The sequence below is a fragment of the Lissotriton vulgaris genome, chromosome 2_2 (genome assembly GCF_964263255.1).
Source record: "Lissotriton vulgaris chromosome 2_2, aLisVul1.2, whole genome shotgun sequence".
Lineage (NCBI taxonomy): Eukaryota > Metazoa > Chordata > Amphibia > Caudata > Salamandridae > Lissotriton > Lissotriton vulgaris.
Genome location: NC_141688.1, coordinates 72,007,667 through 72,024,654, shown reverse-complemented (window position 1 = coordinate 72,024,654; position 16,988 = coordinate 72,007,667). Strand labels below are relative to the sequence as shown.

The following is a 16,988-nucleotide window of genomic DNA, read 5'->3' as shown; positions in this document are numbered from 1 at the left end:
ACACTGTCTGCAGAGCACCTGCCAGGCTCAGACACACGTCTCCACTCTGCCGGTGCTATGCTCAAGTTCCACTGATTGTGGCATTCTCTTAACTTTGCCAGTAAAAGAAAAGACACCGGTTTAGGGGAGCTTTGCGCTCAATGCATCGCTGAAGAGGCTACCAATGCGAACCCACCGTGCTATGCCCTAGTGTGCACATGCGCAGATGTCAAGTGCATGGTGAAAGTACTGCCATGCCCTGCTATGACGTCACCAGTGCTGTCTTGTATATTTATGAAGTCTGGAACCGGTCCGTAACAGTAAGTATTTTGAATTTGAATTTGAATTTAAAATTACTTATAAAGCGCACGTTCGCCAGCGGCTTCATGGCGCTACAACTAACAGAAACAGGGTGGACTGGCCCATGTAAAGTAAATAATTCAGATTCAGATTGTGGGAGGAGTAATTTAATTAAAGGCTTTAGAAAACAAAAGGGTCTTCAGTTGTTTTCTGAACTGGGAGTAGAGAGTCAGGGTCCTAAGCTCAAGGGGCAGGGAATTCCAGAGGAGTGGAGCAAGGGTCGTAAATTTCGAACCGTCCCATTTCTTCCTCCGAAAGCGCGGGACCGTAAGAAGGGCCTGGGTGGATGAACGGAGGTCTCTGGTGGGGACGTAGGGAGTAATCTCGGAAGAGATGAAAGCCGGTGCCGTGCCCAGTCTCGCTTGAAAAGTGATGGAAGCCAGCTTGAACTGGACTCGCTCACGAACGGGGAGCCAATGTAAAGATTTAAGGAGGGGGGTGACATGGTGAAATTTTGGTAATTTGAACACCAGGCGGGCCGCCTGGTTTTGAATCTGTTGCAACCGCCTAAGACTATATGCAGGTATACTGGCATATAGGGCGTTGCCGTAATCCAGGCGGGAGATGACCATCGCCAAGGTGATCAGTTTAAGGGCTTGAAAAGAAAAAAAACGGGACACCTTGCGTATAGTACGCAGTGAGAGAAAGGAAGAGGACACCACAGAGCTGACCTGGGAGTGAAGAGTGAGTTGAGAGTTGAGCTTAATACCTAAAGTTTTTACTGAGGAAGAGGGAACGGGTGAGGAACCGAGAGAAGGGGGCCAGAACAAAGGAGACCAGGGGCTGGATGAACCACCCGTTAACACCAGTTCAGTCTTATCTGGGTTAAGTTTTAGATGGTTGTGGTTCATCCAGTCACGAATGTGGATCATAGTGGATTGGAAATTAGAGATAGAAGACAGAGAGGAGGACAGATCGAAAACAAGTTGGAGGTCGTCGGCATAGTTATATACTGCGACCTCCATCTGCTGAAGAGAAAAGATAAGCGGGGCAATGTAGAGATTGAATAAGAGGGGAGAAAGAGAAGAGCCCTGGGGGACCCCGCACTGAACTTTCCGGAAATCCGCGGTAAAATCACCCAGGCGAACAGCCTGGGTGCGGTCCCTCAGGAAGGAGGATAACCAGACCAGTGCAGTACCTCCGATCCCCGCCGCCCTGACACGGGAGAGTAAGATGGTATGATCAACCGTGTCAAAGGCGGCTGAGAGATCGAGCAGTACCAAGGCCTGGGTCTTATTGGTATCCATTCCCTCCCTGAGGTTGTCAAGGACCGAGAGTACCACGGACTCCGTAGAGTGTGCGGGGCGGAAACCGGCCTGGCGGGGGGCTAAGGCCCCATGCATCTCCACAAAAGTGCTCAGAGTGCGAGTAACGTGGCGCTCGAGCACCTTTGCTGAGAATGGCAAAAGGGAGATGGGGCGGTAGTTGGCCGGGACCGAGGGGTCGGCACCAGGTTTCTTGAGGATAGGAACGATGATTGCAGTTTTCAGAGGGGTAGGCACCACACCCTGGGAGAGTGAGCTGTTAAGGAAGTGGAGAGGGGGATCAGAACATGAAGAAAAAATGTGACGGAGGATGTGAGAGGGACAGGGATCAAGAGGGGAACCAGATTTGACCAAGGGAATTATTGAGATAAGACATTCCTTAGTCAGCGGAGGAAAAGCGTCAAGATGACCCTTAGGGGGGGGACACCGAGGGTCCACAAACGTAGGAGAGGGAGGAGGAATGTTGGCCTTGATAATAGAAATTTTCTGAATGAAAAAATTATTAAATGTTTCCATTCTAAACGCCAGGCGCGGTTCGTCCATTGGGGCGTGGGGGTGTAGCCCCCCTGCCCGAAGCCGCCCCCAGTTCCCTCTGCGTTTGTGAGAGAGAGAGTGAGAGAAAGAGGAAGAGAATCAGGACACGCTCAGGAGATAGTTTAAAGGGCATGGGTGGAATGCTTTTGTGTATATGTCTGCTTGTTTCTGTGTGTGTGTGTGTGTATGTGTGCACGCCTGAGAGTATATAGTATTGTGCCAAACAACGCCAAATAACAGTATGGCATTAACCCCTTGCGCTGCACACATTCCCCCGCGGTGCGGGCAAATTAATGAATGGGCGTTGTTCGGACAGCCCGGCCGTCCTCCGCACGCGCCCACCGTGACATCAGACGGCCGGGGCTGTCGGATGCCCGCAAGGGGTTAAGAAGCAGCAAATATTACAAAACAAGGAACTGAAAACATATCATCCTGTTTGGCTTTCATTTTGTGTAATGAATTAACCTGTTTTGTTTACATTACCACATTTATCATGTGTTTTGATATGTGCTGCAACTGGTACAGAAGTCATTAAGTATCATATCTTGCCCTTAGCCCCATCCCTAGCCCCGCCCACTTGCCACAGCTCTAGCTCATATTAAGGAGTACCTGTACTTATTTTTTCCCATTTGAAGCACTGTGTACAAGGCTACGCAAACACCAGGACAGGCCAGATATAGAAATAAGACTAAAGGCTTTAGTCCTACTTTTATTTTTTTGATACTCAAAATCTGATCTACCCCTCGGAACAGCATGTTCAGAGTTCACCCTAATACTAAATAACTGGCCAGATATAAAATCTAAGGTGCAGAAGAACAAACTTGTTTTTTTTGTTGTTGCAACTAAAGTACACAAAAGTGATTAAAGAGAGCATCAGTGCAACCAATGACAGCACTTCCATGTGTTTGTATTCACACGGCTTGCCCTGCGTGTTGAGGGGTATAACAACCCTAAATTATCAGAAAGTAAACATTGGTATTTAAAACTATAATTTAGCGTTTTTTAACCCAAACTGTTATTCTTTGAATCAAAATATTACTATCATTCTTTTCACAGATACATAAAAATGTAAGTGTTGTTGATTATTGGAAAGGACATATGAATTGTATATGCTATGGATAAAAAGATGCACGAAGCCGAACTTCCCACAGCCACAGGCCCAGATAGCTGCCCTCTTTTCATACACACACAATTCAAGTGGCCTCGCAAGGGGTTTGAATGTACTTGCTAAAGGTAAACACTTAATAAGAACAGTGGTACATCACAGAGCCAATAACAGACGCGGATTGGATCAAACACATCAACGTATAGAGTAGCCACACCAATGAAATCACCCTGACTGGCCTATCCATGCTCAGGCCCCTCTTGGAAGTTCACTCCTCATTGTAAATTTGTTTTTATTTTTTTCCTGTACATTCCTCACTCCTGCATGCTTTGTTGGATTTTGTGTCTATGTAACCTTCATTTTTAGTCTCCTGTTTTTCTTTGAAATGTTTTATTGTGTTTCCACTGTTCTCTTCTAACGTAACTGGCTCTGTTGTACAGCGCTCTGACACATTCGGTTAATGTCCGCGCTTTATAAAAATGCACTAAATAAAAATAAATATCGGGAGGGGTAGACTTCCCAGCAGGCTGCGGCCTTGGAAAAAAGGCAGTCTAGCTAGGACATGGTTCCCTGCATGTTGTGCATACCATTAACTGAGTGCCTGACTCTTCCCCAGCCCTACCAGCTTTCAGTGAAATATTCTGATCTCTTTCCCGGCCAGTGTACGAGAACAGTTAGGACAGGAGGGGGGACACAGCCCAGAGGGATTCTTTTCTCCGAGTTTGGGTAAAGCCTCTGTTCGCACCAGTGAAGGCGCGGGCCTCATCCCTCTACGAGTGGTTTCTGGAGTTCGTCCAGCTTGAGGATGACAGCACCCCCTAAATTGGCACGGCTCGCAGGCGGGGAACATCTGACAGCCCCGGTGTCCACGGCTCAGCCACACACAGCGCTGTCAGCGAGGGGAAAGAGAGCGAGAACAGCCCCTCGACCAGCCCCGCCGGGCCCAGGGCGCGCAGCTGCGTCCCGGACGTGTACACAGGGAGCATTCACGCTGCGGCGCGAGAAGGGGCGGGGCTTCACTCACAGCCGCCGTCTGTGGACCCCTCACACCTGGGACACTGCAGGCCCGGGCTCCTTTACTTCACTTCCGCAGTGTGACAGCCAGGCGGGCTGTGAATACGGCCCAGAGCTCAGTGGCGGCCTTCAGTGACTGAGGACGGAACTCTGCCTGCGGCCGAGGGTGCATGGGTCTGTTAGTGACTGAGGATCGATCTCCCTGTTCATGGCTGATGGCTAATTAGTCTGTATGTGACAGAAGGCTGCCCACCATTTTTGAATGTCTTTGGATCAGGGGAGCCTCCCTGTCCCAAATCCACTGTGAGAGACAGCCAATAGCTGTGTAGCAGTGATGGCATATGAGGGCTCGTGCCCCTGTCTGCACCTAGGGGTGACACCCCTGAAAATGAAGGCCCATCTCTCTAGTTCGCTGACTAATCATTGACCAAGTGCCACTGGGCTCTCTCACTTTCTCTGACTGAGTTCTGATCTCCCTGTCTGTACCGAGGGCTGCTCTCTCTGTCTGAGGCTTGATCCCAGCCTCCCTACCTGTGCTTGCGGGCTGATCTCCCATATGATTGAGGGAGGATCTTCCTGTCTGTTATTGATGGCTAATATCCCTGACTGTCATTGAGGGCTAATATCCCGGTCTGTCATTGAGGGCTAATCTCCCTGTCTGTCATTGAGGGCGTATCTCCGTGCCTGTGATTGAGAGCTGATCTTCCTGTCTGTCATTGAGGGCTGATCTCCCTATTTGTCATTGACGGCTGCTGTCCCTGCCTGTGATTGAGGGCTGGTCGTCCTGTCTGTGATTGAGGACTTATCTCCCTGTCTGTGATTGAGGGATGATTTTTCTGTCTGTGATTGAGGGCTGATATTCCTGTTGGTGATTGAGAGCTTATCTCCCTGTCTTTGAGGGCTAATCTCCCTGCCTGTGGTTGGGGGATGATCTTCCTGTGTGTGATTGAGGGTTAATCTTCCTGCCTTTGATTGAGGGATGATCTTCCTGTGTGTGATTGAGGGTTAATCTCCCTGCCTTTCATTGAGGGATGATCTTCCTGTGTGTGATTGAGGGCTAATCTCTCTGCCTGTGATTGAGGGGTGAGCTCCCTGTGTGTGATTGAGGGCCAGCACCCTGTGACAGAGGACTGTTATCCTTGTCTGTAACTAAGAACTACTCTCCCTGTCTTTCACTGACCTCTTCCTGGCCACTCAATAGGACTATTCTTCTGTCCTGTTTTGCCTGTCTGTGACTGCGGATCAATTCTCCTCTCAGTGACTCACTCCTCACCTCCTGCCTTTTGAATGAGGGCTCCACCCAAAAGTTATTTTCCATTGCCCTGCCACTGTCTACGACTGATGGCTCATTGCCCATTATGTGATTTAAGGGATCATGTTCCTTTCCCACTGCCGCTATCTGTGACTGATGGCTCATCTTCCGGACTGTGATTGAGGGTTCATGTTCCTTTCCCTCTGCCGCTGTCTGTGACTGATGGCTCATCTTGTCTGTGACTGAGGGTTAATTTTTCTTTTTAGGTCGAGCCTGTGCAGTGCATGCGCTGCTCTGTGAGGCATGCTTTATTCAGATATGTACTTGAAGCTCCGCCCATTTTCCGCCCATCTTTTCAATTGGCTCCTGTTACTGTCCTTTCAAAATCGTTGCTTTTGATTCATGAATACGCTTAATAGTTCCTCCTTTATACCGTCTTGTCTGCATTTGTAACCTCCCATGAGGACGGGACTTTTTACTCGTGTTGTTACAAGGTCTGTTTTATCTATATTATGTGAGCACTATTTTCTTTAATGATTTTCTCCTATTCCACCCACAACGTGCTTTCCTACAACGCAGCACGCCGCCCGAGTTTATATTTTTATTAATAATGAATGGAGGCCGGTCCGCTTTAACTATAGCGGTAGCGCATCTTTATTTATTTTATTTGCCAGTGTGGTCTGCTTTAACTATAGCAGATGCACTACGGAACCTTCATGTTTTTTTTGAGTGAATGCGCCCCATACCGTGCTTTCACTTTAATGGTGGCTGCGCCCCTTTCTTTAGACTCTGCTTGCTGTATTCAGATTACAGCCAGCTGCGTCTAAAGAAAGAGACGCAAACGCCATTAAAGTGAAAGCACGGAGTGGGGCACTTTTACAAAATAACGAATTTCTTTGTGAACGTCACAAACAAATATTTTTTGGGGGGAAAAGCATTCCATGGTGTGCTTTCACTTTAATGGTGGCCGTGCCCCTTTCTTTAGACCGGGCTCGCCTTAAGCTGAATATGGCGAGCTGCATCTAAAGAAAGGTGCGCGGCCACAATTAAAGAGGTCTCGCATTTGCGAGAGTTTGAGCTATTGCCATTATAAATGACAATGCTTTTATTGATGTGAAGGTTTTCAAAACACATAAATAAAAGGCATTGTCATTTGCAATGCCAATAGCTTAAACTCTTGCAAGAGCGAGACCTATTCACTTGCAAATGCTTGTTTACTGACCGTGTCTGGGACTGAAGGCTCATCTATCAGTCTGTGACTCCTAGCCAGTGTTTGAAATGGAAATATTAAAAAAGTTCAGGTACTCAATAACTTAAAGTAGCTTTTTGCTACTTAGAGGTGTCAATACTCTCCAATTAAGAGTATTTCATAAGTGCTGAGAAGGGCAGGTAGTCGCCCTTTAGAATTAAAGATGTGCAGGTTCACAGTACCGACCCATTTAAAGCACTGCTCACAGCTAACCTCTCTGTCTGTGACTAGGGGCTCGCCCTTCTGTCCCAGTGTCACTTGCCTAGCTGAGGAGTCTAGCATCGATTGCTACTGTCTGTTACCAAGGAGTACTCGTCTACTCCGCTTCATTGTCTTCCTCCGAGGGGACTGGCCTCTGAGCAGTGGTAGAAGTGGGCGGGAAAGGAAGGGCACGGCGTGCCCCTACTTCTAAAAATTATTTCAGTCCGTTCCCCTACTTCTTACTTTAAAAAAGCATCCCGGGACGGCAAGAATGGTCCGACTTAAAAACAATAACTTTTTCATTAGATTCCAGGGGCTGCTCGCACTTCTATGTCCCCCCCCACCCCCCATGAGCTCTCACAGACCAAGGGCAGGCCCATTGTCATTCCGATTGAGGATAATTACCCCCTTTTGAATGACAATGCTCCCGCCCTCTGCCTTTAGCATATCAAGTGCCAGTGAGATCTGAGTTGGTGATTACAGAGGAGCTTTCCCAAGACAGAGTACTATGGGGAACTTGACAGCTTGTGTAATTTGTTAATGTTGTACACAGAGTGAACTGGGCATGAGCAGTGACCGGACAGAAGAGGCGACAGGAAAGGAGAGGTACTAGGGCAGGAGAGGTGACGGGGCAGGAGAAGTAACGGATAGGAGAAGTGACTGGGACAGGAGAAGTGACTGGGAAAGGAGAAGTAACGGAGAAGGAGAGGCAACAGGGCAGGAGAGGCAACAGGGCAGGAGAGGCAACAGGGCAGGAGAGGCAACCTGGCAGGAGAGGCGACCGGGCAGGAGAAGTGACCAGGCAGGAGAAGTGACCGGGCAGGAGAAGTGACCGGGCAGGAGAAGTGACAGTAGGTGACATGATGGGCAGCTGACGTGACAGGCAGGTGACGTGACAGGGCAGGTGAGGAGAGGTGCCGGGCAGGAGAAGTGACCAGGCAGGAGAAGTGACGGGCAGGTGACGTGACTGGGCAGGAGAGGTGACGGGGCAGAAGCAGTGATTAGGCATGAGCAGGAGCAGTGACGCGACAGGAGCAGTGACCAGGCAGGAGCAGTTAACGGACAGGAGTGGTGAACGGGGCAGGAGCGGTGAACAGGGCAGGAGCGGTAAACAGGGCAGGAGCGGTGAACAGGGCAGGAGCGGTGAACAGGGCAGGAGCGGTGAACAGGGCAGGAGCAGGAGTTTCCCAGGGCGACTTGAAGGATAGGGGGCCAGTTTAGTTTGGGTGGGACCGGTTTTGTACAAGTGCAGGAGTTTTAAAAACACTGCAAAATTCTTTGTATATTCAGCAGGTTTCGTTCAACAATACAAGTGCCAAGATAACTTAGGTGATCATTGTACCTGCTGCTGGAGAGAGATGGGAGCATGTTTTGTCTAGTGGCTGTTTCACTTATCTAAGGAAGTGCAGAGGGTTAATATGCATTATACCATGCATATCAAAGAGAAATATGTTATGTGCATAGTTCAGTGGGTACTGCTTTGTGTTCACTTCCCGAATGAAAGGACACTTGAATACATATGTCCTGGCAGTTCGGGCTGGACTGTTCTCATTGGGTGCAGAATCGAGACTGATTTGCATATGGCTGGGTCCTAACTGAAATGGCATGGTGAGCAAAAAACAATGGATTTAAGCCCAGATCTCTGAACTGGGGTGAATGTATGACATTGTTCTGCATTCTGTCCATCAATTGTTCTTTTTGCATTTGTCACCCCGAGTGGGACAGGTATGCTCAGACATAAGTCCTGTGCTCTCCATGCCACTGGAATCAAGCTATCCTGGCTGATGAGGGCTGAAAGCCCGAAACCGGTCCTAGGATGCTTGTTTCCAGTCCAGGGAGGACCTGGCCTGGCAGTTCAGGCTGGACTGTTCCCATTGGGTGCAGGATCAAGACTGATTTGCATATGGCTGAGTCCAAACTGGAATGGCATGGTGAGCAAAGAAACAATGGATTTAGGCCCAGATCTCTGTACTGGGGTGAATGTATGATATTGTTTTGCATTCTGTCCACCAGTTGTTCTTTTTGCTATATTATGATTGAGCAGCTAGCTGGCTGACATGAATATGAAGGATCCTTTGCAGGTTTCTGTGAGTCTAGATTCTCCTAAAGAGTCCCTTTCTCTTCTGAGCCCTGCTCAGGGCCGGACTGAGAATAGAAACCGGCCCTGGCAAACTGCTCAGCTGGCCTCCCCTGGGGCAATGGGGGGTGCGGGTGAGCAGTTTGGGACGGCCGGTTTCGGCTGATTTTGTTACCGGGGGCCGAAATTGCAGACCACCGGTAACAAAAACGGCCCCCCAGGGGCCCAAAACCTGCCCCCACCCTAGCGGCCTACCGGGGAAACGCCCGGTGCCCGCTATGGCCAGTCCGGCCCTGGCCCTGCTTAACACATGTGTACTTGAGGAGCCCTGTATTCATGACCTCAATGTTTGAGACAAAACATAATCATGGATTTCTAAACAATGAGAGTAAAAGCATTAAAGTAACATGTTGCTCCTGCTTATATTTCACACGCTTTACATAAATCTGTATTCCCTATGAGTGTTTGCTTTTTCTTGAATTAAACCTCAAATAAACATGTTTATCCATTGTTTTAATTAAATAGCGTTATAAGCTGTGAAATGCTAAACGTACAAAAAATTGGTATGTTTTGCTATTTCTAGCCACACCCCTGACTCCGCCCACTGATTCAATCTTCGGTTATTCCCGCCCCCTGATTCTCCACCCACAGCTCCCCTACTTTTTTTTCCCCACTTCGATCACCGCCTCTGAGTGGAATGGCCGGTGGCCGAGAATCGATATTCTAGCTTCAGGGTCACTGTCTGTAACTGAATACAGACATCCCAGGGTCACCATCTGTGACTTCTATATTAGGGCTGATTTCCTGATCAATGTCTGTGACCAAAGGCTAATCCCTACCCAGTGACTATATATACACCCTGACTAAGTGCTCTTTCCCAGTCTCTGACGGATGTACGTTGTTACAACGCATGCTTTTACCACGCATGCCTTTACAACGCAGGTTTTTCAACGCAAGTCGTTACAACGACTTGCAATGGGGGGTGCTGGATAGTGAATAGTTGAATTTACTATTCCAACTTCAGTCCCCATGGATAGTAGGGAAGGTGTTGGATAGTAAATTAAACTATTACCTATCCTACAGCGCTCACCCAGCACAATTCGTTTTAATGACTTGCGTTGAAAAACCTGCGTTGTAAAGGCACTGCTGGTAAAAGTTGCGTCGTAAAGGATGTTTCCCCTCTCTGACTGAGGGCTGTACACCTGCTTCAAGTGGCACTGTTTATGCAAAACAAAAGATGATCTCTAAGGTGCAGCGGCGGCTCCTACGCTATGGAGGAGGAGCGTCACCCCCCCCCCCCCCCACAAGCCTCTAAAACTTTAAAAATAAAACCACATTAAAAGTATTTATTATTGTTTTTTTTTTTTCACCAGCTGAGTTTTGGGGCGGGGCCTAATTGGTGGCCTTCGTGGAGGGGGAGTGGTGGGCAGGGCACTGTTGTTAGTGCACGTGTGGTTTTGATGGGCTGTCTCAGGACAACCAAACAGACATATGCACTGAAGCTGTCTCCAACCCGAGCTGCATTGCCGAGTTGGAGACAGCAAGAGCAGGCTCCCTGTCTCACTGGGAGTGCAAATCATCGGCGCTCAGACCAATCCTGATGCTGCTTTCATGCTCGCATAGACAATGAGACAGCAAGGACACAAGAAAGGGGCATGTCCTTTTCCCCTAGAGACAATATAACATATCAATGAGAATGGTCCCTCTGACGAAATCAAATTGCACTGCATCAGTAGACCAGAATATAAGGGAAACCCATTGGGTTCGTAGAAGAACCCTCACCCACCAACCTAGTTGGTTGCACGCTTCATCTGCGGGTTCCCACCTAGGGTGCTGAGGGCATCCTAGGTGTGCTTCAACGCCTGATTACAGCGGAGCAGGTGTTTTTTTGTGACAAACATGCAGTGAAGGTGCAGGTTAAAAATGCCTCTGGGATCCTCCTCCAAACTTGAAGCATGCCACCAACTAGGTTGGTGGGTGAGGGTTCTCCTATAAACCCAATGGGTTTCCTTTATATTCTGGCCTACGGATGCAGTGGAATTGGATTTCCTCACAGGGCCTGACATCATTGCTGCTTTCATGCTGCCAGCAGCATGAGAGCAGCATTAGGATTGGCTGCCTGGGATTCTGGGAGCCTGTGCTGGTGAGGATGGAGCAGAAGAGAGGAGATACGGTAATGCAGCAGGTAAGTTAATATAATGTTTTTGTCTCCTTTGTTTGTCATCCGGCGCGCCCCCACCTCTCTGCCGGTACACGAGCCGCCACTGCTATAGTGCAGTATCTGTGGCTGACGTCTGAGCTCTCAGACCACGGGTTGCACTCTGGGGTCACTGTGAGTGACAAGTACAGGGCTGAGGGAAGATGTATTCCTGTGTCATTGTCTGTGGGGGAGGCCAGACCTCCCAGTGTTACGGTCTGCCACTGAGGGCTGACGTCTCTCTGGTACAGTCTCAATAGAGACATGCTCTCCTTATGTCATTAACTCCAACTGAAATCTACCTGTGTCACGCTGTCTTGACTGAGGACTGATTCCCTTGTGCCATCCTGGAGAGTGAGGGATGTTTTCTCTGTGTCCGTCTGTGAAAACTGATCTCACAGTCACTGGCTGTGGGTGAAGTCTGATCTCTGAGTGCTTCAGTCTATGAGTGACAGGGTGAGCTCCCCTTGTCTCTGTCTGTGAGTGAGCGCTGACTGCTCCTGTCACAATCTGTGTGAGAGAGATGATCTCCCTGTGTCACTCTCTTTGAGTGATGGCTGATCTCCCACTGTCACTGCCTGTGAGTGAGGACCAATCCCACAGCACCAATAACAGTGAGTGATGGCTTGTTTCCCAGAGTTACCTTCTGTGACTGAGTCCTGATCACCTCTATGTCACTGTCTGTGGATTAGGACTGATTTCCCATTGTCTGTCTGTGCGTGACAGCTGGTTGCACATATCTCTTTCTAAGAGGGATAGGCTGCCAGAGTCAATGTAGATGAGTGACAGCTGATCGCTCACTGCCACTGAGGGCTGATCTCCTGCTGTCCCTGTCTGTGACTGAGGGCTGATCTCCTGCTGTCCCTGTCTGCCACTGAGGGCTGATCTCCTGTGACTGAGGGCTGATCTCCTGCTGTCACTGTCTGTGACTGAGGGCTGATCTCCTGCTGTCCCTGTCTGTGACTGAGGGCTGATCTCCTGTGACTGAGGGCTGATCTCCTGCTGTCACTGTCTGTGACTGAGGGCTGATCTCCTGCTGTCCCTGTCTGTGACTGAGGGCTGATCTCCTGTGACTGAGGGCTGATCTCCGGCTGTCACCGTCTGTGACCGAGGGCTGATCTCCTGCTGTCCCTGTCTGTGACTGAGGGCTGATCTCCTGCTGTCCCTGTCAGTGACTCAGGGCTGATCTCCTGTGACTGAGGGCTGATCTCCTGCTGTCACTGTCTGTGACTGAGGGCTGATCTCCTGCTGTCCCTGTCTGTGACTGAGGGCTGATCTCCTGTGACTGAGGGCTGATCTCCGGCTGTCACCGTCTGTGACCGAGGGCTGATCTCCTGCTGTCCCTGTCTGTGACCGAGGGCTGATCTCCTGTGACTGAGGGCTGATCTCCTGCTGTCCCTGTCTGTGACTGAGGGCTGATCTCCTGCTGTCACTGTCTGTGACTGAGGGCTGATCTCCTGCTGTCACTGTCTGTGACTGAGGGCTGATCTCCTGCTGTCCCTGTCTGTGACTGAGGGCTGATCTCCTGCTGTCCCTGTCTGTGACGGAGGGCTGATCTCCTGCTGTCACTGTCTGTGACTGAGGGCTGATCTCCTGTTTCCCTGTCTGTGACTGAGGGCTGATCTCCTGCTGTCACTGTCTGTGACTGAGGGCCGATCTCCTGCTGTCCCTGTCTGTGACTGAGGGATGACCTTCCCTGTATCACTGACTGTGGGTGAAGGACAATCCCCCAGCACAAGAACTGGTCTCTCCGTGCCACACTTCGTGAGAGAGGACTGGTCTCCCAATGCCACTCACTGTGAGCGAGAGCTCATCTCCGAGTATCGCTGCCTGTGGATGAAGACTGGTCTTCCACTGTCATGATGTGTGAGTGAAGGCTGATGTCTCAGTTTCAGTGTCTGCGAGGGATGCTGATTCACATGTGTCACTGCTTCTGAGTGAGGGCTGATCTTACTGTGTCACCCACCCAGCGGCCACACCTTCTCGTACCCGGCTCCTGAAGCCTGGAATGAACTCTCCACATCAGAGGCAACAGTTCAACCCTAGCATTCAGGAAGAAACTGAAAACGTGACTCTTCACAGAGGAGGGGACCCAGCCAGGGCAACAACCTCCCCTCATTTCAGCACCAGGACACCCGCCCGGGTGAGATGCAGGCTACACAAGAACACGCAAAGTAACGTAACATAGCATAACAAAGACAGCACCGCATAACATAGCATAAGGTAACATAGCACAAAACATAGCATGACATAGCACAACATAACATAGCACAGCATAGCATGACATAGCACAGCACAGCATAACATAGCACAGCATAGCATAACATAGCATAATATTACATAGCACAGCATAACATAGCACAGCACAGCACAGCATAACATATCATAAGATAACATAGCACAGCATAGCGTGACATAGCACAGCACAACATAACATAGCACAGCATAACATAATATAACAGTGCTGGTGAGGGCTGATATCCCAGTGTCGCTGTCTCTGAGTGCGGTCTGATTTCACCCACCACTCTCAGTGTGCAAGGGCTGGTCTTCATTCCCTCTGCCTCTACAGTTTATCTATAACTTTGGGTGAGTGAGGACTGACCTTGCTGTATCTCACTGTCTGTGACTGAAGACTGATTTCACTGTGTTATTGTCTATTTGTGAGGAGTGATCTCCCACTGTATCACTGTCTGTGAGTGAGGGTTGACCTTCAGTCACTGTCAGTGAGAACATACATGCGAGTGAGGGCTGATCTCCCATATCACAGTATGTGAGTGAGGGCTGATCGTTCAGTCACCGTCAGTGAGGGATATCCCGCCCCCATGGCAAACATGTGAGTGAGGGCTGATCTCCCCAAAACACTGTCTGTGATTAGAGGCTTTTCTCCCAGCAACTGTCTCTGAGTGAGGGCTGATCTCCCGGCATCTTCAGTTACTGCCAGTGAGGGCTGATCTTCAGTTACTGTCAGTGAGAGCATGCATGTGATTGAGGATTGAGCACTCCATATCACTGTGAGTGAGGGCTAATCTCCTCAAATCACTGTGTCTGAGTGAGGATTGACCTTTAGTCACTGTCAGTGATGACATACATGCGAGTGAGGGCTGATCTCCCCATATTACTGTGAGTGAGGTCTTATTTCTCAATCACTGTCTGTGAGTGAGGGCTGAAACCCCCCTGACACTGTGAGTGAGGGCTTATTTCCCTCCTAGTCACTGTCTATGAATGAGGGCGGGTGTCCTATGGCATAAATGCGAGTGAGGACTGATCTCCCCATGACACTGGCTGTGAGTGAGGACTGATCTCCCTGCATCACTGTCTGTGAGGGAGGGCTTTTTCCCCAGTCTCTCTCTGTGAGTGAGGGCTGATGCCCTTACGTTCTACAGGTGAGTGAGGGCTGATATCCCTTGACACTCTCTGAGACTGAGGGTTTATCTCCCAGTCACTCTCTGTGAGTGAGAACGGATCTCCTTACGTCATACACGTGAGTGAGTGCTGGTCTCCAAAGGTCACTGTCTCTGACTGAAGACTGACCCCCTGTGTCAGTGTCCATGTCCGGCGTTAGGGGCAGTGCTCGTGACAGTGCCGTGCCCGCATGCCATTCTTCAATGTATGTATGGATGAATGCTTGATTTGAAAAGCGCGGAGTTCTGAGTCCTTAAAAGTGCCGATCTGCCTGGTGTCCAGTGCCTTCTCTTCTTTACTAAGAAAGGGAGACTACGAACAGTTCTCGGCAGATTTCAACAGGAGAGTGGCTGCACTTTCCTTTCCGCAGGCAACAGGTACTCCGGTTTAGTCAATGCTTGAAATTGAAAAGTATAAGTGCAGTTTATGAGAAGTGCCCGTACTCTCCAATTAAAAGTATTGCATTACTCTTGAGAAGTGCAGGTACTCGCCCTCTTAAAATAAAAAAAAGTGCCGGTACCCCGTACCGGACAGTGCAGGCCAATTTAAAGCACTGGGTTTGGTGAGTGCTAGGACTCTATATGTGAATTTCAAGCACTGGCTAATGCAGACGAGATACGGTTCGAGGCGCTAGTAACCCACTATGAGGCTGGCCGGACAGGTAAGGGGGGAGGAGAAGAGGGGGAATAAATAAATGTCAAGGGAGTAGGAAGGTAAACGCAGAGAGGCAATGGGAGATGCTGGCTGGTCTAAAGATACAAATTGGGACCGGTGCGGTTAGCACAAAGGTCTGGCTTAAGAGGTAAAGTTGGGAGTTTTACTTCCAGATGTCAACGTGTCGCGTTACTTTCAAATCCAGAGGCATGGTTCTGATTAATCAATATTGAGAACTACGTCCAGCCTCTCACTCCCCAACTATTAGCGCCTCGAAGCTGCCTACGAGCGGTAGAGGCGCTACACATATCCCAAAAACATAGCAAACTGAACTTTTCCATTATTTCACTTTTCATGATACCTTTTAATGCAGACATGAATATGTCGCCAGGTCGACATCAAACTCAAGGTTTGGGTCTTACCTCCAGGGTGCGGCCCGGCGCTCGCCCCCAGGGCCAGCAGCAGCGCAAGCAGCAGCGGCGGGAAGGCCGGCGCAGACTTCATGGTGTTAAATGGGAGTCCGGGCAGCGATCGGTGCTTGCAGCCGGGAGCAGCGGCAGCCAGAGAGCCAGACAGAGCGCGTCTGTTTCCAATCCAGGCTCCCGTTATACTATATTTAATAGTGCGCTCCCGAGGGCGGGGCCCTGGCTCGTGCACTCCGGCAGCTGGAGCCGGAGGGGGCGCTGCGCAGCGGAAGCCCCCAACTCCTGAGGTGGAGGCGGGGGCCAAAGACCCTTCACGGGAGCCCCTCAAACTCAGAGAGTGATTGATGGCTTATGTTCTGTCAGTCTTAACCCATCACCGTCACGTGCATTTGTTTCTGCAAAACGCATTTGATGCAGCAACGCTTCAATCATGTACTCTGTGCCTCCAGCAGGGATGGGGTGTGCGCGAGGGAGGGTCACGGAGGGAGGCCGCGCCCTCGTGCACCACACCCCACCGCCACCCTTAGAGGACCAAGGCAGCTCTCCTGTACCTGAAAGCGCCCTTTGTGCCCAGCGCGCGCCTGGGCACTGGGCGACTCGACTCCCCCCATCCTCAGCAGAGGAGTTTTGAAAAAACTCTCGCACACTTTCCAAACTTTGTGCCGGGAGAGAGTCGTCAGTTTTCCACTACTCATACCGCCTCCTCCTGAAGAAAGGGTACCACAGGAAGATGGCTCAAACATTTCATTCTCACGCTTTGGGGTTGATTTTCGTGGGATAAAAAAATCCTAAAAGGCCGTGGGGGACGCACTGTGGTCTAATAGTGTATGAGTTTCAGCTGCATAAGGACAGCTTGCATTCTAACGCTGTATATGCTCTCAGACCACGACGTGTTATCCCAGGCAAGCGACTCTAGCTCCTTCTATCTCCGTCCCTAATTTACCCGGAATGAACCGTGGTGACTGAAGGTCCTGCGAGTGTGTTGGAAGCCTGCCATTTTTAAGTCAGGCTATAAACAGCTTTAGATATGTCGCATGACTTTATGTCAGCACAACACACAACATGTACATTATGAAGGAGCATTTTTATTGATTTTACTCGTGGAAACACACTGTAAGGACAGCTTTCATTGGAATGAAAAGAGCGGGGTCTCTCACAGTCTAAAAGAGGCACGACCTATCTAATTAAGGGAATGGCTTAAACACGTAAGCTATATTTTTGGGATTTTCATAGAGTGCCACCCGAAAAATACTTTGGTGGCTGTCTGGGCTTTC

The 16,988-nt window shown here is 49.7% G+C and overlaps 1 protein-coding gene across 1 annotated transcript in view; it reads right to left on the bottom strand.

Moving 5' to 3' along the window:
• CSPG4 (chondroitin sulfate proteoglycan 4) overlaps positions 1-15,868 on the bottom strand; it is a 432,568-nt gene extending 416,700 nt beyond the window's left edge. The window contains exon 1 of the mRNA XM_086959300.1: positions 15,712-15,868. Coding sequence (XP_086815426.1) covers positions 15,712-15,793 — 82 coding nt within the window. The 5' untranslated portion in view covers positions 15,794-15,868. The remainder of the gene's footprint in view (positions 1-15,711) is intronic.
• Positions 15,869-16,988: the final 1,120 nt, after the last annotated feature.